Source organism: Penicillium roqueforti, assembly GCF_015533775.1.
Source record: "Penicillium roqueforti strain LCP96 04111 chromosome Unknown scaffold_02, whole genome shotgun sequence".
In the NCBI taxonomy this organism is placed as follows: domain Eukaryota; kingdom Fungi; phylum Ascomycota; class Eurotiomycetes; order Eurotiales; family Aspergillaceae; genus Penicillium; species Penicillium roqueforti.
Window position 1 is genome coordinate 623,657 of NW_024067566.1, and position 20,058 is coordinate 643,714.

General features: G+C 49.1%; 7 protein-coding genes across 7 annotated transcripts; 3 read left to right on the plus strand and 4 right to left on the minus strand.

Moving 5' to 3' along the window:
* Positions 1-110: 110 nt before the first annotated feature.
* Positions 111-2,866, plus strand: LCP9604111_1698 (RFX family transcription factor; the record flags this gene model as incomplete). The annotated part of the gene is made up of 4 exons (XM_039069092.1): positions 111-126; positions 198-900; positions 954-1,271; positions 1,324-2,866. 4 exons carry the CDS (start codon positions 111-113, stop codon positions 2,864-2,866), a joined length of 2,580 nt encoding a protein of 859 aa, XP_038931825.1.
* Positions 2,867-4,697: 1,831 nt separating this feature from the next.
* LCP9604111_1699 (sulfatase domain protein) lies at positions 4,698-7,501 on the minus strand (the record flags this gene model as incomplete). Its single annotated transcript, XM_039069093.1, has 2 exons — positions 4,698-7,065; positions 7,182-7,501. 2 exons carry the CDS (start codon positions 7,499-7,501, stop codon positions 4,698-4,700), a joined length of 2,688 nt encoding a protein of 895 aa, XP_038931826.1.
* Positions 7,502-7,981: 480 nt separating this feature from the next.
* Positions 7,982-9,181, plus strand: LCP9604111_1700 (uncharacterized protein; the record flags this gene model as incomplete). Its single annotated transcript, XM_039069096.1, has 1 exon — positions 7,982-9,181. One exon carries the CDS (start codon positions 7,982-7,984, stop codon positions 9,179-9,181), a length of 1,200 nt encoding a protein of 399 aa, XP_038931827.1.
* A 1,386-nt stretch (positions 9,182-10,567) lies between these two features.
* On the minus strand, positions 10,568-12,350 carry LCP9604111_1701 (uncharacterized protein; the record flags this gene model as incomplete). The annotated part of the gene is made up of 5 exons (XM_039069097.1): positions 10,568-10,771; positions 10,838-10,899; positions 11,050-11,319; positions 11,376-11,754; positions 11,811-12,350. The coding sequence occupies 5 exons, from the start codon at positions 12,348-12,350 to the stop codon at positions 10,568-10,570; spliced, it is 1,455 nt and encodes a 484-aa protein (XP_038931828.1).
* A 293-nt stretch (positions 12,351-12,643) lies between these two features.
* On the minus strand, positions 12,644-13,302 carry LCP9604111_1702 (uncharacterized protein; the record flags this gene model as incomplete). The annotated part of the gene is made up of 5 exons (XM_039069098.1): positions 12,644-12,668; positions 12,799-12,819; positions 12,881-13,169; positions 13,220-13,232; positions 13,300-13,302. 5 exons carry the CDS (start codon positions 13,300-13,302, stop codon positions 12,644-12,646), a joined length of 351 nt encoding a protein of 116 aa, XP_038931829.1.
* A 3,080-nt stretch (positions 13,303-16,382) lies between these two features.
* On the plus strand, positions 16,383-17,437 carry LCP9604111_1703 (NAD(P)-dependent alcohol dehydrogenase; the record flags this gene model as incomplete). The annotated part of the gene is made up of 2 exons (XM_039069099.1): positions 16,383-16,665; positions 16,725-17,437. The coding sequence occupies 2 exons, from the start codon at positions 16,383-16,385 to the stop codon at positions 17,435-17,437; spliced, it is 996 nt and encodes a 331-aa protein (XP_038931830.1).
* Positions 17,438-18,010: 573 nt separating this feature from the next.
* LCP9604111_1704 (MDR family MFS transporter) lies at positions 18,011-19,786 on the minus strand (the record flags this gene model as incomplete). The annotated part of the gene is made up of 4 exons (XM_039069100.1): positions 18,011-18,658; positions 18,708-19,134; positions 19,184-19,563; positions 19,619-19,786. 4 exons carry the CDS (start codon positions 19,784-19,786, stop codon positions 18,011-18,013), a joined length of 1,623 nt encoding a protein of 540 aa, XP_038931831.1.
* Positions 19,787-20,058: the final 272 nt, after the last annotated feature.

Sequence of the window (20,058 nt, forward strand, 5' to 3'; positions counted from 1 at the left end):
ACCTACCTATTTTTGGATTTATAAACGTTGCGAAACGAGACACACGACTAGCCATCGCCCTGGTTACCGGCTCCTCCACTTACTAACGCAAAGGAAGCAAGCAGATCATGATGCCGCCAGAATTAGGTAAGTGCAATGCAAGACTAAAAAAACTCTGCTGCAGGTCATTTGGTTCCCCATACTAACGTGTTTCCAAGCCCGAGCTCACTCGCAGGGCAGTGTGGTGTCCCAGACAACACAGATTGCCAACCAAAGCCGGCCAGGTACGGCAGACCCTGTGCGAGCACGCTCCGAGGCCCTCTCACGGGCTAGCCGTCGTCCTCGGTCTAGAGGATCAACAGCGAGTATCCACTCAAGTACCACCCAGCAAACCCAAGACCAGCACCTCGACGGGTTCCCGCAGTTCATGCCATCGCAAGTCGGATCAGGCCAGCACATGTTCAACAATCCGGAGGACATGCTAATACGGTTTGGGCACCAGCTTTCACATCATAACGGTGCACCGCTGGATCAATCGATGCAAGACACCCACGCCGGGATGTCTCGAGCCGAAGACTTTCCAAATCACTCGATGCAGGGCCACCCGCTTTCCCATCACCCTATACAGCCCGAACTTGCAAACGGTTTGCCCAATGTACCCGTTCCCCAATACCAGCCGATGTATGATAGTGGTGTTGAGAACCACCTCCCTGATCACATCGTCGAGGATCAAGAAATCTCGGAGCTAGGGGCTAAAAAAAAAAGAGGTGCGAGCTCGACAGTAGCTAATGACAACGAGCTGCGAAAGCTGCTTCGTCAGTATGAGGGATGGAGTCTCAAACAAATGGCGGCTGAAGTCATGAAGAATGAGGGTGGAGGGGGCAAGGCTGAGAAAGTGAAGCAGGTCTTCGCGATGATCTGGTAAGGCACATTGCCGCAAATTAACTGCAACATTTGTCTAACAGTATACACAGGCTGAGAGAAAATTGCCGGAAGAGCAGTGGCTCCGTACGTCGTGACCGGGTCTATTGCTGCTATGCAGAGAACTGTGGAACGGAACGCGTCTCAGTACTAAACCCTGCATCATTCGGAAAGTTGGTTCGCATCATCTTCCCGAATGTACAGACCCGGCGTCTTGGGGTCCGAGGCGAGTCCAAGTATCACTACGTCGATTTGTCGGTCATTGAGGAAAAGCAACAAAAGCTTGCGCCTCTTAACCCACAGATTGCCCATCATGCAAACGGCCCTGCTTCTTTGCCCTCCAGAGCTGCCAGTGCGATGCGCTCGAGAAGGTGAGATATAACTGACATCAATCTTTATTTGCTCTCACTGACAAATGACTAGTGCTAGCGTACAACAACCGACTGCCGATACTGCCGTGTTCCCATCTCCCACAACTTCCTTCGCTCCTCGATTCCCGAATAATTCATCTTCTGCCGACTGCAATTGCCAAGGCCACACGCCATCTGGGCCAGATGCCACAATCACCCGCGATAATGTAGCCCAGCAGGCTGGGAAAATGATACATCAGATGCTTCAGTTCCCGATGGATGAGAACACCGTCGTTGATAACGATACCCTTCAACTTCCCGATATCCGTGCATACTTACCTGCAAACACCGACTTGAAAGTTGCTGCAGCTCTTGCTGCCCTGTATCGCTCCCATTGCATTTCGGTCATCGACAGCTTTCGGTATTGCAAGGAACGAAATCTTATGAAATATTTCTCCGCTTTCCATGGAACATTGACTGTTCCCGTTCAAAAGTTATTGACCCATCCTAACCTTGCTCCATGGATCAAGGAATGCGATTGGATGATGTACCAGAAGATGATTGCGTTTGTGGCACCCCTCACAACCCAGGTGGTCCCTAAGCCAGTCCTAGACGCTTTTAACTCCATCTCACAACGGCTTTGCGGGCACATCGCTGAAACCTTTAAGACCCAACCAACCCATGTCTCCTTAGCACGCTTGATTCCCGCGCATATCTTCTGCAATCTCCTCAAGCATATGCTTGATGTGAACCAGGCTGCCAATGCCGCTGCTGCCTGGCTTTGCCACCCGGATAACCGAAACCAAATGTGGACGGACTTTAAGACTATGGTAAATCCTAGAGATATGATGACCAAGGCAAACATCCCAACGTGTGCGGAGCTAGCGACGGAGCAAATTCTCAAGCATGACGTTCGTGCGCTCTTGACTCCATTGAATGATGCCGACCCCTCGGCAAGCTTGCTTTTCTTCACGCAACCAGATAGCCCCGATTCTGTTGAGGCGCACAAGTTCCCTGTAGAAAGTGCTCCGGGAGACGAGTACAACTTCCCCGACAAATGGGTTCAGTTCATCCTCAACATCCCCGCTGCCTTTTCCAACCACCGCACACAGTGTGTCATTGAAAAAGTTGATGCCTTGTGGGATAGCGTGTTGCACCGGCTTACCCTGGCCGGAGCACCAAGTTTTAGCGCGTGGTGGATGACAAAAGTCTTCTTCCACGAGATGATGGTCTGGCAAGCAGAGAAGGGTGGGTTCATGTGCAACACTCCTGGATCACTGCAAAGTGCGACGTTTGGCCCTGAACCACTCGGCCATTTTCAGATGAGACAAGCGTCTGTTCCCGAGGCATCCCCTTTTGAGAACGATTCAAAACCTCACCCAAGTCCTCCTATGGCTCACAGTGGTCATCAAAGCCAGCCTCCCAGTCAGCACTCGGATTTCAAACACCCTCCCAGCGAGAAGCGACTCTCTCTTCAAGAGGGCTTCCAAGGACATAACAATGACGACAGCGCAATTGACCTTGAGGATGATACTATGCTGCTAGCAGTTGGTAAATACGGTGATATGATGGTGTCCGATCCCGCAGATGCCGAAGGCGATGTCGTCGTCGTCTAGTAATTTTTGATTTCTGTTCATGAGTTGGAGTTGGATATCCCTTGATTCTAGAGGCTTCTCTATTGGTTGTGGATGGCGTTTCCACGATTTTCCTTTGTTCCTTTTTTCATCTCCTTTGTTTGCATGAAGCGACGAGACATGAGCAATGAGGCTCTCCAGTCTTCCTTGCAAGCCGGCACGCCGGATGCTTTCTTTGATCAACCTACAGCATTTAATTGGCGTGGCGGAAACCAGGACCAACTTGGTTCTTGCTTCTCCTATTCCTGTTTGTTTACTTTCGGGTCTCATGTTGGGTCCCTCTGTACATATTACTTGTGGACGTACCTTGATCATGGTGCAGTACTCTAATGTGCATGAATAACTGTTGACACACTTTCCGTATGACCTTTAACTTGATTCCATATCTTCTGACTTGGCAAGACATAATTGGGAAGATATCCTCAGATTGATAATGCCATTGGCTCCTAAGTCCGCTGTTGTTCTTTAACCTTCTTTGCCCAACCAAAGAACTAGCTTTTATGAACCCATGTGAGACTAGTTATCAATGACATTCATAGCTGTATTCTAGAGAACGGCACAGAATCTAGAGAGCAGTACAAAATCAGAGAACAACAGGTCTCTGGACATGCATAGAAACCTCGAAGTCCTCTCTCTGTACAGTCTATACTTTTCACCATCTACGTATAGCATTCATACATTTTATACCATCGATACAAGAAACAAACATTCAAAGAGCAATGACGCCAACAACACCAAAGACAAAGATAGACATTGTTAACACGTCATGAAATCAGAGTGTAGTAGTAATCGAAAAAAAATAAAAAACTTCGCTCCTTCCGGTTGTTCAATCCCAAGACGTTCGTTTGGCTTTAACTACGTAGTCACACTACGTAGTGAGTGAGTGCACTTCGACCGGGGAATTTACAATTGAAGTAGGTATTTTAGAGTAAATAAATGCTTCGCCTGGGTTCCGGGGAATATTGTTCGTTTAGAGTTGTAGTGTAGTGTAGCGATCATGACATTTTGGTCGTGAAAGTATATATCCGAAAACGGAGTACAACGTACGTAGTTACATGTAGTTGAGCATAAGCGTAGGGTTTAGTGTGAGGTTCGCAGTAGATAGTTACCCCACTGCTATACATTAGGTACATTGTAGATCAATTGCTTTATGCGCCCCGGACTTCATCGTGGAGGGAGTCATTGACGATGTATCCGCACCTTTCTGCAATATAGCTCTATTTTCACTGCTTTAAGATCTCAATTTTGATTTCGTGCTCTGCTCACTATTTACAGTTTAGCTACGTAGGCAGATAACCTCGAACGATCTTGTAGAATGCTGGAATTGGAGTCAATAGAAGCTTAAATCAATTCTTTTTAAACGTGCAGCCGCTAGCCCAGATCAGGTTAGGGTTTATTAGTTTAGATATCGAAAAGATCAAAGAAGCAAGGGTGATATTTGCAGGAAGATAGCAAAAAAAATTTGACATATGATCAAGTACAGTTGTTCGCGTAGATAAGATGGATATATAAACAAGTACATGAAGAAGAATCGCTTCTACTCCGGACGACAAATAAGTCGGGGGCTCACGAGACAGGCTGTGAGATTGACTGCCGGACCAAATGACCAACACGAGGCTTCACGATGGACCCGGCGAAGCTGTGCTCGGCTCGCCCCCGACTCCCAGGCTCGGGACTACCAATACTGGCTGACGGCAGTGTCGTAAACGCAGAGTGCCCATCCCAAGCAGACACTTGGTAGATGAGGCATGCAAGTATTAAGATAGATGAAATGTAAATCAAGATTCGCGCCCAAGTCGGTTCATGAGAATGCTTAGGTTTTGTCTTCCTTGGGCTCCTCTTTGGGCTCTTCTTTAGGAGGCTCTTCTTTCGCCTCGTCTTTGGCTTTTGGGGAGAATCTCCATCGGTCCCAGTTCTCCAGCACCCACCAGTTGGTGACGTAGGCTGCATGGTAGAGCCAGTTCATGATTTCTTCATCCTCATACTCGTCCTGGACCGCGGACGCGAGATCGGCAAGGCTGAAGCGCTCGATCGGGCTCAGCTCGTTCGGGTCCTTGGACACATCAGTGAAGCGCCATTCCACGTCGTTGACTAGCGGGATCACTAGGCGGAACTCGGGACGGGCGGCCGACCGAACAGAGAGCCATGAACCACCAGTGTTCATGACTGTGAAGTGCCAGGCTTCGCGTCCGTCCTGCTTGACGACCTGCGGTCGGATCATAGATTGACCTTCGTACAGCGAGCGAATGTCGCGTGCGGCACGCGTGCTGTCCTGGCTGAGGGATGCCGACTCGATCAACAAGTCGATGATGGTGGGGACGATCTGGGTGCTGATGACTGGGGTGTCGATCTGGACGGGAGGAAGGAGCGGGTGTGCAATCACGATCGGCACCTTGAAGCTGCCGACGTGGGGGTTGTCATAGGGAGTGATACCGCCGTCGTTGGGGAGGGAAAGGCCGTGATCGCCAGCCATGACGAACAAGGTCTCATTAGCGACTCCCTTCTCCTCCAGGATATCGATGAGCTCCGAGAGCCAATCATCGACATAACCGACGGAGTTCAGGTATCGATTCATATCGCCGTTCGCACCGGATTTGGCGCCCATCATTTCTTCAAAGGCGTCGTTCGGAATTCCCCAAGGATGATGGGTGGTACTCGTGAGGTGGGTGAGGAAGAGACGCTGGTGGTCACGTTCCGCATCATCAATAGCATCACGGATGTACTCTCGAAGCTCAGTCTCCGGATAGCCATAGTAGTTCACCTCGGCACTTTTAACCGGGAAATGCTTGGCATCGGGCTTGATGATCGTCTCTTTTGTCTGTTTATCGCGGAATCCCAAGTGCGGAGTCAACTTGAACTGATTGTCGTACATTTCGGTGACCGACATCATAAAGGTCGAATGCCACGGCCACTTGGTGAAGTCGTCGGTCTCACTGTTGATATCCGGTTGCTGACTCAACGTGTCGAAGACCTGGGGCAGACATGGCTGGTAGATATGGTGTTCGAATTCGCGGTTGAAATCGGCGACCAGTGGGGTCACACCACAGAAACTTCCCGTCAAACTCTTGAGAGTATAGGTGGAGGAAGTGATGGCATCCTTGGCACTGATACCACCATACGCCTTGCGGCCGAAACGGGTATCGTCGTGCTCAAAGCCGGTGGGGAAGTTGGTCAAGAACTCGGCAGTCCGGGTGAGGTTGGCAAGGCGTTCCACAACCTCTTGGGGAATGGTCTTGTTCTTCCAGGTTTCCGCAATGCGTTTGTACATGAAGCTGTCCTTTTGCAGAGGGAAGATATCGGCACGTGCACTCTCGAGTTTCAAGAATACGACATGCTTGATCTTCACATCGCCGCTGGCTAGTGCGTTGTGAATCTCCTGCAGCACCGGCTTGTCGAGGTTGGAGATGTGCAATGGGTCCCCATGCGGGTCGTAGTGCAGCGCCAAGGGGTCGGATTGATCCCAGTCCTCGAAACCTTCGAGCGGTTCCTTGGACATCCAGGTCCATTGAGGTGCGGGGCCCAATGCAGTGATCCTATCCAGATACTCAAAGCGGAAGGGTGTGCCAGCGGTATCGACGGGGGATTGACGCTCCGCACCCTCAATGATGGTGGTCAAAGGCAAGGTGGTGGACATGTACATATAGACCGGGTCCCACGGTCGCATAAAGCGGAGTAAGAGGAAGAGACTGAACAATCCCAGGACGAGGGCCCGTTGAGGTACACCGTCGGTGACTCGCTTGGAGGCGGGGAGACGGTTGGGTAGGCGAGCGGTGTTCAACAGATGATCCCCTTCTTCGTTATCGCTGAGATCATCGTTGTCATCCATGGCGATTTGTTCGTAGATTCGAGGATCGGGCAGGTCGGCGACTGACGATTTAGATCGGGGCCAGAAGCGCTGCACCAGGGGCTCCACGTGTGGGCGCAGACGACCAAACAGCCACCGAACGGGCCAGGCCCAGACATGCAGGATGCCGCCCGAGATGGCATGGATGGAATGGGCAGCGAACAATGAGATTGTGAGGAGGATGGCCTCGACGATCAGAAATCCGGTCAGACCGGTCAGGAGGGTGTGAATGGCAGCGGCATCACCATTGAAGGATTTGGCTTGGCGCCAGTGGATCTCGGCACCTGTGAAAACGTAGAAGGAGGTATTGGCGGCGGCCATGAAGGAGACGATGAGACTGCATATTGTTAGTGACGAGATTAATTAATTGTATTCAGATCAAGTCTAAATCTATTGAAAAAGACCCGAAAGAATGTAGCAATGCAGTGGAAAAAGGGGCACGTGGACACTTACCTAGACGGGATAACCAAGATAGCGAGCAGAGCGGCTCCCGGTCGCCACGCGACCTTCTGGGCCAGAATGCGAAACAGCAATAGCAGCATCACATCCTGGAAAAAGAAGGTGAGACCCCATAGGAATAGTCGCGGCAGGGGTAGAGAATATATATGAGCGTAGAGATGGAGCAATTTGGCACTGAATAACGAGAGAACGGCCAGGGTGAAAAAGTAGCGACGGGCAAAGTCCCAGACGGCATCCAGGGTCTCACCAGGCGAGAGACGAACACGCCGGATGCCGTGGCTTAAATAAGCATGAACAGCGTGAACGACTTTCATGGTCATATGAATGAATGAAATGTGTATATATATACTTCACACCCCCGACATTTAAGAAAAGAAAAGAAGAAGAAGTCGGAAGTAAGAAGTAAGGGAGAAGGAAGCCAAGGGTCTTGACAAGCCGAGTGCCCAGGTGGGATTTAGTGGAGACGATGACTGGGACCATTTTAGGTACGACATACGAGAGACGTGAGACGTGATTATATTTGGGGGTTAATAGGTGATTATGGTGTTAATCATGAGCTACGATGGATTAAATGTGTATTAGACACGTATCCTCCTCCGCTTGACTCTTCTATATCCCATCTTAATACCTATATTCTGTCAATTACCCTCCGCTTCCCCCCCCCAAGGCCCCCCCAAGCCCCGAAAGCCCCGAAAAGCCAAGACAAATGAGGCCCCGCTCTCCGGAATTGAAATAAAAAAATAAAAAATCCGGTTTCTCCTCCTTTTTCCTCCTCGGGGCTTATTGTGTTCATCATGGTAGGGAGCTTATTCGGTTGGATTGCGCTCCTTTTCGAGCCATTAGCCTTTCAGGTTCCTCTGATCGAACCTCAACCCAGACTCAAAGCAGAGAATGGTATAGCCGTTCCAGCAGAGGGCCCCTGGCAGGAGATCATCACCGGCCATTATGCGGTTCCCCCCGTATTGAAAATCCATGACCGAAACAGTGTGGTCAAATGGAGCTGGCAACGAGAAGATGTCACCCAACCCCTGCCTCCTTTGATTCATAGCGGTTTATATAGCGGGTTCAACGATGCGACCGATATGAAATGGATGCGGGGTGGGAGAAGCATCGCTGCCGTCTACAGTGCCCTCGTCGTGGTCATCAACCACACCCCCGACCAACCCTCCACCGATAAGAAAATCACCTTCGCCCTTAACCGAGCAAACGATGTCCTACACAATGCCCATACTATCGAGCCCCTGCCCGGTGACCGTCTCGCCGTGGGAACCACCGGACAGCGACCCTGGGATGGCATTTTGGTCTACAACATGAGCTCGGACCTCCCCCTCGTCGACGAACCGCCCGTATTGCAAAAGATCGAAGGTCTGCGCGCGATCCACGCCATGATCTGGGACGAGCAGGGGCAGATGCTGTGGGCGACCGGCACCGACGCCGCCGCTGATGGCTCCGACCCCGTTCCGGCTTACGGTGTCATTCAGGGATACCCCTTCGATGCCGAGACGGGCCTACTCAGCATCGACGAAGCCTATCGATTCCGATTCCCCGAGTACTGGGATATCGACGTCGAATGGGGCCATGGATACAGCTGGTGGGCCGGGCCCCATGACCTGGTCCCTGTTCCCAACGAACGGGTATTCCTCGTCTCCAACGATATCGGTCTCCATGCCTTCGATATCGATAAGATGGAATTCACCGCCGCATACGACGAGGTCGTCGAGAAATATATGCCCGGCTTCGAGGTCACCACCAACGACCGGCACGGCATCAATCGCCAGGGCGAATACGTCGAGTTGCCGCAGTCGGACCTCAAGGGGTTCAGTCTCGCTCCCGATGGAAGCTTCATATACACCCAGTCTCTATGGCGACTATACCGGGGGAATTATACCAGTCTCGTGGTCGATGGTGTGCGTACCCAGATCATGAAAGGGAATGAAATCTATCGGTCGCGATGGTTCGGCGACATCGATGGCTGGCCCAAACCGAAGACTTAGTGTTTTAACCTGTATAGCACGCCTATGGGCTCCACATATAAATCTGATATAATGAACGTTCTAGCTATGACTTTGCCTGTCATTTACAATGCCTTGTTGACTTACAACATCCTCGCCTCCCCATCTCTCTACATCCCTATTTCGTTAGAATAGACTTCCCAACCCCGGAAGAGGCGTTGATTACTTTCCCATTGTGCCACCATAAGCAAATACCGTCGACATCGGATATCCAATTCCATGTACTCCGTACTCCTCCCTACCAGACCTTCCATTTTCAGAAAGTTCCAAATTAAGACAACGCTACTCCGAATCCGCCATGGCCCCGGCCCTAGTCAGGGTAGGTGACGCAAGCCAAAATCCCCACCAAGTCCCTGACAACCCTGACAAGATAACAGGGCTGATTTGTTGGCGGATCCCCATAGGCCATCGATAAACCCTCTAGGCTCTTACCTCTTGCCTCCTAGGTGCATGGCCCCAGATTCCGAATCCGAATCTGACTCTGTGCGGTCTGTGCTGAGTAATATATTGCAATGCAACCCCCCGAGCCATAATCCATAATCATTAATACGAGCTTACTACGGATACGTCGTACGGGCTTATGATTCCGTATCTGGCGTGTTTCAGAATACGGTCCCGCTTGCACTTCCATCGCCAAACCATAACGGCGGTTGGCGGGTGGAGGCGCCTTCGAAGACCCGCTTCGTACAATACATAACAGGAGGCGATGGATGGTGGGTGTCGATCGCACAGCCCTGAGGAGATTGATAGGGAGACAGGACCCACGCGCCGGCGAATCAGCACGAGACCCTTTTCCTGAAATAGGTAGTTGCTGGTTCTGGTTCGGGTTCTGGTTCGTACATCTGTGGGCGGCGAATCGGACGTGAGCAGGAGTTTTCTGGCGCTCGCCACTGCCAAGGCTAGGAACAGAGATTGGGAATGGGCTAAACGAGTAAGAGATTTTTATGGGATTTTCTAGCACTTGGGTGGGAGACTGAGTGCATTCATATTCATATCATGCGATGTTAGATAGAATTCGTAGTATGGTATGGAGTACGGAGTAGCAAGGAAATATGGCTAGAGTGATTCTAGTTAATCTATCAGTTGAGTTGATTATCCGGACATCAATCCTCCGGTACTGATGCGAGGGATCCTTCTATCCATATCGATGTATTCATGTGGCTGGAAAAATAAGAATTCTCAGTCATCAACTAAGCCAACCTAGGTATGAGCTAGAATATCTGCCTTGTCTCGTAAACGAAAGCGACGAGATACAACGCAAAGACCAAGTCCCGTCAAAGCCGAAGCAAGCTGATTGAAGTCCCAGATCGAAGAAAGCAATCTTTCCACATCAGCCAACCACAAAGGATCAGCAAACATCGACAAAGCTCACGCATCAACAAGACCCTTTCGCTTTAGGAATGGTGGGATTTTGGCTATCATCGCTGCATACGAGTAGATTGTGCTGATAGAAGCCTCGTTTCCGTAAGCCAGATAGCTTAGGGCCGACTGTCCGTGTGCCGGAGAGCCGATCCATATGACTCCTCGCCTGTGTTTGCACTTCCACCTGTTGTTGTTGTTGAGATTGAGTGTCTGGAGTAAATGTCCTATGTTAGCTATCTGATGCTCCCACTGATCACTTTGATATTCTATTCTTACTTCACCAAACTCTTCAGTCATGTCGGTGGTAATGTATGGATGTAGCTTGTCTCCAACGAGTACTGGGACTTGTTAGCAGACTGAGATTGCATGCTAAAATCCTTGCAAGGGGCCCTTCAATCGGCATGAAAGAAGTGCTTTTCTCCAGTAGCGATCAATATTCATAGGGAAAGTAAACTCTGAGTACTCCATTTCGGGTTGGGGTTGCTCACGTTTGTCATTCACGTCATCCTCCTTTTTTCCCTTGGAGTCCTTAGGGTTGGAGTCATACTCCAGGGATTCATACTCCTCATCCATGTCGTAATCCCCCTTCCTAAAGTCGTCTTCTTGAATCACTGGAACAACCTCAACCTTGATCCCGAGGGATTTGAAAACGGAGTACAACACAAGGTCAGCACCCTTGAGTGCCCTCGGAAGTAGCATTGGAGCCTCATCGGATGCATGAGGATAAGCGTGAGAGCAATAGAACCCGAGAGCGCCACCTAGGGAGAGTTAACTTGGTATTCTTCGTCCAAATAACGGCATATCGCAAACACACCCTTTTGCATGAAGCCAGGCTCCATGATAAGTTCTTGCAAGTAACCATATAGCGGAAAGCTCTTGGGATCAACAATCATGCTTGGTGGAATCGATCCTCCCACTGGCTCGGTTATGTAAAGGTTGTACGTCAAGGTGATCCGCTCGCCTTCCGTGATTGTTTTGATCTCGTGCTCGCAGTCACTATAGAATGCTGCCCACTGACTGGCAGACGCGCTCTGCTGATCCCAGTCAAACACAACCTGTCTTCCCTCGTGATTAACGACCAAGTCGCCCCCTTTGAACTGAGAGGGTAAACAAACGACCAGCGAGCCGATTTGGGTCTTGGATCGCGGCGTGTCCACATGCTGCCGGAAAAGCCCAGATGGTCCCGAGTAAACCTATGGTTAGCAGGCACATTAGTATTCGTTGCAGAAGAGGTATTGGATTAGCATACATTCAGCTTGTATAACTCGGCACTCAGTTTCCGGAAGGGCAAAGAGTCCTGCGCCTCTGTGTTGAAGTTCGGAAGGAGAACTTGCTCCACATTGGGGAGAATTCCGAATTCCGCTGGATGGAAGCTGGTGAAGAAATGTTCAGGGTCAAGCTTTCCAGCCTTTCGATATTCAGGGTCGATAACATCTTGCTGTCCTCTGCCAAAGCTAGCAGGATCGCAAACTGCCACCAACTGACGCAAATCATCGGATGCAGATTGGGGGTTGGCGTTCGCATCAAGAGGTAGAGCCAATTCTCGCGCGATATTATCACCATCTGTACGCCAGCAGATTCTCACTGGCGGAGACACAGAGATGGGTTTGGAGGACTTCGAATTAGCTGCGACATTTGTACCAATGGGGACAAGACCTCCACAGACAAAGGTTGCAGATGCCTTTTTTCCGACAACGAAAGCCTCCAGCTGTTTACAGATCTTCTTGAACGCGAGGCCAGTCAATGATGGAACCGCGGACTTAGACCTCTTCTTGCTCGAAGAAGCCATGGTGGGCTAAGATGGGAAACAGTAGGGAGGAATGGGAAAAGGAGAAGGAGGATAGTTAAGTAGGAGGAGGGAGGGGAGACGGTGAGGCCATAAACCACAAACAACCCTGGAAGGGAGGTGGTTGCCTAAAGTTGGAGGTCACCATGCGTGCCAGCCTGAATTCAAACAAAAGATGTCTAGGCTACACCTCCTGCCTAGTCAAAAGAATGCGCGAATATTCCATACTACCCCAGCGTCTGACTGCAATATGACGTGCAATAGGATGTCATCAGCGCAAAGAGATTAGGTGAAAACTAAGGCTCAAGGGTGTAGTTGTAGCTTTCTGGGAGTCAGTTTTCAACCGTTTCATACCTCTTAGAATGAAGTTGTAATGGCCGCCAGACTACTCCATCTACTCCGTATGGAGTAGACATCTTGATCTATGGCTTATATACGTGGCTATACGTACCTACTATATTGCCTCGTGGGGCTTTCCTATCCTAGCTGCCGCCGCTTTCATATGCTTCCAAGGCAAAGAAAGGCATTCGTACCAAATGCTATCTCTTTCGACCATTGCAAGCTCTTGGTCTTGCTTGTTACCGACTTTTCCCATATGACGAAGCCCCAGAGAGCTCACCAGGAAGACAACTACCATGCCAGCAAATATAATCCAATACGCAGCACGATACCCCTCGAGAAGCTGACCGCCCGTTTGAGAAGATGTACTTGTATCGTTTGCCGAGCCATCATCTTGGGCGGTGGAGGAAGCGGCTATGACGGCAGTGACAACCAGTCCAACACAGTTACCCAGTTGGGAGATGGTATTGAAGACACTCCCAGCTAGAGCCATCGAGTCATCAGGGAATGCCCGAGAAATGATCAGACTAGACACAGTCTATAGCACTAGCCAAACGATAAGTCGGTATTTGCATCTTTCATATCAGATACACAAGTTGAGGAAGTTACTCACCATTGATTGGTTTTAAAGTTATAGCAACAAAGGCTGCAGCTCAATATTTCCAGTTGGGGGAGGCGGCCGCCATTAAAATAGGTGAAATCGCAGTCATCAGTGCACTCATCCCCAGCAGCAGGTTGACATTCACCTTCGACATCAGATGAGCAGTAACTATGTTGGTGGCCACGCCAACTACAGCCATAGGCAAGAAGCGAATGGAAGCTTGGAGGGCCGAGATGTCCTGGACGTCCTGGAAGAACAAAGTTGATATGTACTAAAAAGAGTTGAACCCGGCCCATGTGAAGAAAATGGCCACACAGATAAGACGGCAGATTTCGCCATAAAGCATTTAGAATCAAGGCTGGCCTGTTGTGCTTTACCTACCATTTCACCAAAAGCGAGAAGACAGGGAGGAGTGATAAAGAGATAACGGGTAGCACGATGTATTGGGGCTCATACATATTCCTGTAGGTATATGTGACCATCCTATAGAAATGTCAGCAACATTGGATAAGGAATTAAATAAAAAGATCAAGGATGATCCACGCAAGTACATAGGATAGCAATCCAAATGCTAAGGCGAGAGTTGTTACGCCAATCCAATCAATATTGTAAGCAAGCTTATACCCTGTTTCCCGGCATAGCTTCATCGAATCCGGGTCCGATGGAAGGATCAAGATGGATCCGATCAACAATACGGCATCGATAATGCCGGTGATGTAAAACCTTCATCACCAGCTAATGGTATTGGTGAAAACACCACCAAGAATGAGTCCCAACACGTAGCCTAGTGGCTGTCCCTTATGTCGCTGCAAAAGCAATGTACCTCTAGCGCCCAGGTGGAAAGAACGCAGTGACTAGCGACGTGGATGTCGGGAGACACATAGCCGCAAAGAGCCCTAGAAGCGCACGGAAAATGATGAATTGGTTACCAGTGCGGGCAAGTCCACGAGAAGCCGCTCCCGATCAGCCACATTCTCCTAGAGCCAACCACATCTGCAACGGAGCCGAATGCTAGCAAGGTGCATCCTGCAGATAAAGCATATACCGATGCCAGCTAGAAGATCAGATTGTGGTCGAGGTTGATATCGGTTGAGATACGAGGAAGTGCGGTGGTCAGAATTTCAGTTCCCGGGACACTGATAAAAGTGACACCAGTTATTATGTTTATAATCCAGAGCGACTCCAATGCCGACTTGCCATTCTTTTCCAATGACTCCTCGGATAGAACGTTCCCATCTGGCTTTGGCGGCTCTCTTTCCGTTTCCACGACCTCCTTGTCGCGTCTTTTATCGTACGATTCCGCCAACGCCGGCTGTTGTGGTCACGGTCGTCATGGTCGCGAAAGCTGCTTTGTCTCACGGTATGAGAGATGAAAGAGACCATTCAAGGAATCCGGTGAGAACAACAGGTCACCCAGCCCTCCAAATATGACGGAAGGAAGTTGAGAAGTGGCTGAGGAAATCAAGTAAGTAGGTAGGCGGCATTCAGTCTAGGTCTACAATGAGGGAATATTCTGTCAAAGGCGGGGAGGCGACCAGGTGCAGGGGTACGACTGTGTATGGCGCGTATAGCGCTCAAGCCTGGATGGCATGCCTGAATGCCTGATTCGCGCCTGATATTGCTGCCTGATTTTAGACCATAGCATGGCAAACTATCAACCAATATCCCGTACAAAATCTTTTTTTTCCGGTGTGTTTTAACCTACATTTCCAGTGAAAGCAGTGATGTCGTGCCATAGTGCTTATATTATGTAGCCTACATATACTCCGTCTTCTCTGCCTTTTTCATTCTCTTTTTCCATTCAAAAACATATATATCTTATTCTTGGTCAAATTGATCTTCAAATGGGCTTGTCATAATAGAGGAAGCTCGCAGTGCGAACTCGCAATCATATTTCCTGAGTATATATTCAAGGAAAGAACGATAGGCAGTCTGGCATAGCAGACAAGACGAGAGCAACCAACAACACCAACCTTCCAAGTAGGCCAGCTAGCAAGTATAGGGGATCATGGAGCCTCAGTTATCATTCGATCTTCCTAGAAAAGTAGCACCTTGCAAAATCTCCTTCACTCTGAGTCTCTACCAGACATGGTAAACCGAAAATCCTTTCTGCCTGAAAAACAGTGCTCAGGCTTTGCCGCTTTTTTCTCACTGACGGTCCATTACATAATCTGAATGATTTGCTCACAGATTATGAGCCCCTGAGCATCCTGATCCACCCACTGATCATCCTCTAAGCACTCTGAGTTGCTCACCGAGTGCTCACTGAGTGTACTCCTGAGTGTACTCCTGAGTGTAGAAATGAGCGGTCTGAGGACGGATTACGGAGTAAGTTTCATGAATAACTATAAATGCGACACGCTGATCCCATCACGTGCAACCCTCTCATAGATCGCCCATCAACGTGACTAGTGTTTTGCATCTGTCGACAGACGAGTCTCAATCTAGGTATTAGATAGAGGAATTCCAGTACCCACGTATACCTGCCTTTAAGCATATTCATAAGGCTCCTATGCCCTAATAATCCGTATAATGAACGTTCCCAGTGCAACTACCTGCATATGATGTCACTGAAGAATTGTGGAGTAATCTTCCTTGAAGAACAATTAGATGGGCGTAACCCAGTATGAATTCAGGCATTGATCAGCATAACTTAAGCATTACATATTAACTAACTAGTATAGATGATAATATCTATTCCGAGTTTAATTTGACCGAAGGCCAAAAGTCTCCGACAAGCTTGGACTCCGGAGGAATTCCATGGTCGTACGCCATATCAAACATCTGATTTGTGGAGACTTTGCTCGGAGAATCGCCCTCTATGGTTTAGCTTGACATCAAATTCCACAGAACTCCTAGACGGATCTTTAATCCGTTTATGGTTTGATCCACACCTATCAGAGATTTCATTGGCAGTGATGTGTAGGAACTGGTAGAAAATGGCGCGGCTTAGGGGCTAGATGCCGATCAATCAAAGACATGTAAAACTTGTCAGTTGTAGAAGCTATTTGGTTTAAAAGGAGTGCCGTCTGCCTTTTCCTCTTAGCGCTACCATCCTTCATTTTCCTGCAAAATTACATTTACACAACATCATAATGAGTATCACTTTTGAGGTTTTCCGCGGCTCCAACGAGGGCAAGATCGTGGCCGACAAGACCACTCGTGTCCTGGAGCCCAACGAGGTCTACATCGAGACAACACACTCCGGTCTGTGTGGCACAGATGAACACTACCTCACTTCCGGCATAGCTCTCGGCCATGAGGGTGTCGGTATCGTTCGCCAGCTGGGCCGGGACGTCACCAGTGTAAAGGTTGGAGCGCGTGTTGGATTTGGATACACACACTACGTGTGTGGAAACTGCGAGAAGTGCTTATCTGGTACGAGTTCCAACCCCCAAACCAAGACCGACAACTTGCTAATAGTAAACCAAAATCAGGCTGGGACCAATACTGCGAGAATAAGAAGGAGTACGGCTCACACGACCACGACCTAGGCTCGTTCAGCGGCGGCACCGTTTGGGACGCTCGATGCGTCGTCCCCATCCCGGACGGCTATGAGTCCGCCGACGCCGCGCCCATGATGTGTGCCGGCGCCACCGTCTGGACCTGTCTGATGGAGTACGGCGTCAAGCCGATCGACCGGGTTGCTGTCATGGGTGTCGGTGGTCTGGGCCACCTAGCCATCAAGCTCGCTTCGGCGATGGGCTGCCATGTGGTTGTTTTGTCCAGCTCAGACGCGAAGCGCAAGGAGGCTTTCGAGTTCGGCGCGTCCGAATACCACGTCTTCCGCAAGGGTGAAGAACTCGAGGACTTCAAGCCTGTGAACCACCTACTGCTTTGCGGCAGCGGCAGTGTCGACTACTCCAGCCTCATCCCAATTATGGATGTACATGGCTCAATCTACCCCTTGACTGTCGACATGGTTCCCTCGCCCGTTCCCCTTGTGTTCATGAATCTCAAGGGCATCCGTATCCAGGGTTCGCTTGTTGCATCGCGCCGCAGTCTGCGTTCATTGCTTGAGTTTGTTGCCGCTAAGAAGATTACCCCGACTAGCATGATCTTCCCCTTGACCACCGAAGGTATCGAGACTGCTATGCAGACTCTGCGTGGTGGAAAGATGAGATACCGCGGTGTTCTGGTTCGGGAGTAAATGGTGATCAGCATAGATGGAGAGAGGTTTTAATAGTCAGCATGTATTATATTCCCACTAGTATTAGAACGTTTATAGATATGGCAAGTGCAGATGCAATACACGAAATTGAGACAATACCTCGTTAGGGTATGCTTAAATTATGGCGGTTGGTGAGATTTTCACATAGACATTTTTGAGAATAGAAAAATTAGGGTATGAGAACAACGTTACCGACTTAAAAGGCTTCTTTAGGCGCTAAGATGCTGATGTGGACTGTGCTCAGCTGGGCTGTCTTCTGATTGGCTCGTTTATACGAGGCTTGCCAAGCATGCGTATTCGGCTTCAGGCTTGGCAAACCATTAAACCATCCTAGTCCCCCATGTAGCTCAACTCAACTGGCTGTATTTTCGAAAATTGAGATCACTGTGTAAATTCACATGTTATATAGGGTACTTATTCACGGTTCTGACAATCTGAACGTGTTTATTTACAAGGCCCTCGACGGGAAATGCCATGAACAACCAAAAAAAACAATATAGAATACATATATCAATCAATCAGAAAAGCCACCAACTCCTGGTATTCACCGGATCAAGCTGCACCATCATATTTCTGTCGTCTCTTCATAGACTTCCATTGAACAAGTCCAGCACCAATAAAAGATAGGAGTGCGGCAGCAACAGACACGTAGAATGTCTGAATGACAGCAATGTTATAGGCGTGTAGGACGGAGGGCAGCATATTTTTGGGCACGCGCTGCGATAAATTTGCAGCGCCGGCTTTTATTAACGCGTCTGAGTTGATATTTGGAGCATAAGCCGTTATGCTTGCAACAAGGCGATTCTCAAAAACGGTTTGAGCAATTGAAATAAACATTGCGCCGCTGAGACTCTGTGCAAATGTAATAATGGCGATTCCGATTGGTATGTCCTGTAATGGCAGTACAGTCTGAAGTGCGTTGATGCATTGCTGAAAGCCAATTCCTGCTCCAATTCCAAGAATGACTTGGTATCCAATCCACTCCGGATATCCGCTGTTTACTCTGAACGTCGTACACAGTCCAGAACCAACCGTGAGAAATGCGCTTCCAACGAACATGAGTGGCGTGTAGTATCCAACAATATTTACCAATAACCCTGCCAAAGCAGAGAACACAATCATAGCCACCACCATCGGAAGATTGTTGATTCCAGATTGTGAGGCTGAATCTTCCTTGACTGCTTGAAACCAGATAGGGAGCTTGAAAAATGTTAGCAATGAAGCTGATAGGACTGTATTGAGAACCCACATAGTATCCGAAGACAAAAAAAGATCCACCTAAAAATGTTGCGTGAATCACTGCCCCAAGCACATTTCGATTCTTGAGTAAACGAGGCGGTACTGTAGCGTCGTCCTGCTTCCAGACCTGGATAGCACACCACGCAAAACCGAATACGCCGAATAGAACAAATAGGGCAATTATTCGAGCGTTGTTCCAGCTGTATTTGGTGCCGCCCCATTGCAGGCATAACAGAAGGGAGACGACGGCGGGGATGAATGCAAGTATACCAAGAGGATCCATTCGCTGTAGTTGTCCAAGGCGGCTTATTTTGGGTTTTGGTGATGTAGAGTCCTTGAAGAAGAATAAAATGACAAGGCCGGTGAGGACACCAAAAGGTATATTTATCCAAAAGCACCATCTCCAACTGACATGATCAGTTAAGAGTCCCCCCAGTCTATGGTTAAATTAGCCGCCATCTACGATATTGGAATAACGAGACTTACAGTGGTCCCGTAATTGTCGCAATCCCACTAGTGCTACCGATGATTCCGAAATAGAGGGCACGCCGGTGAAGGGGCACACTATTCGCAAGTACGAGTAGAGCACCCGGGGACAATCCTCCAGATCCGATGCCGGCAATTGCTCGCCCAAGAATCAATCCCTTCGATGTTGGTGTCACTGCACATATCAGAGAGCCAAGTTCAAACAAGCCGAGAGCAATCATGTATGTCCATTTCGTCGAGTAATATGTGTATACCTTGCCAAATGGTAGGGTGACGGCACATGTGGTTAAAAGATAAGCACTGGCATACCACGACAAGTCGCCCAGTGAGTTGAATTGTTCAGTGATTTTGGGAACGGCGGTTGAGAGGATTGTGTTGTCCTGGTAAGTCGTCCGCATTAGCTCATGAAATAGTAACCATAATCGTCAAGCTTACCAAGGCGATACAAAAGGATTGAAAGCAAAGTCCTATCAAAATCGGAGCAAGCTTTGAGCTTGATGGATAGACTTGCTTTTCTTCTTCATCATCACTGTCCCCAGTTCGAGCCTCTTTCAATGGGATGTCATCTCGATTTGTATAGACTTCATCCCCGAAATCTTTCATGCCTGAACTGTGTGCCATTAAACTGCAAGTTAAATCCCCCAGTTGTTATTGCAACTGTGAGAACTCATAGAAATCTGTTTGATCGAATCATCCGTGCTGAAGCCTGAGGAGTGTTTGAAATAGGCAAGGTAGAAGCTGCCACATTAAATCCAAGTGTGGATGTACAGAACTTGCCTTGTAGTACATCATGTACCTACATTACTACTGCCGGATGTAACCCGATAAAGCAAGGGGGTTATATCTTGATTTCTCGGGGTTTTTCACTTTGTCCT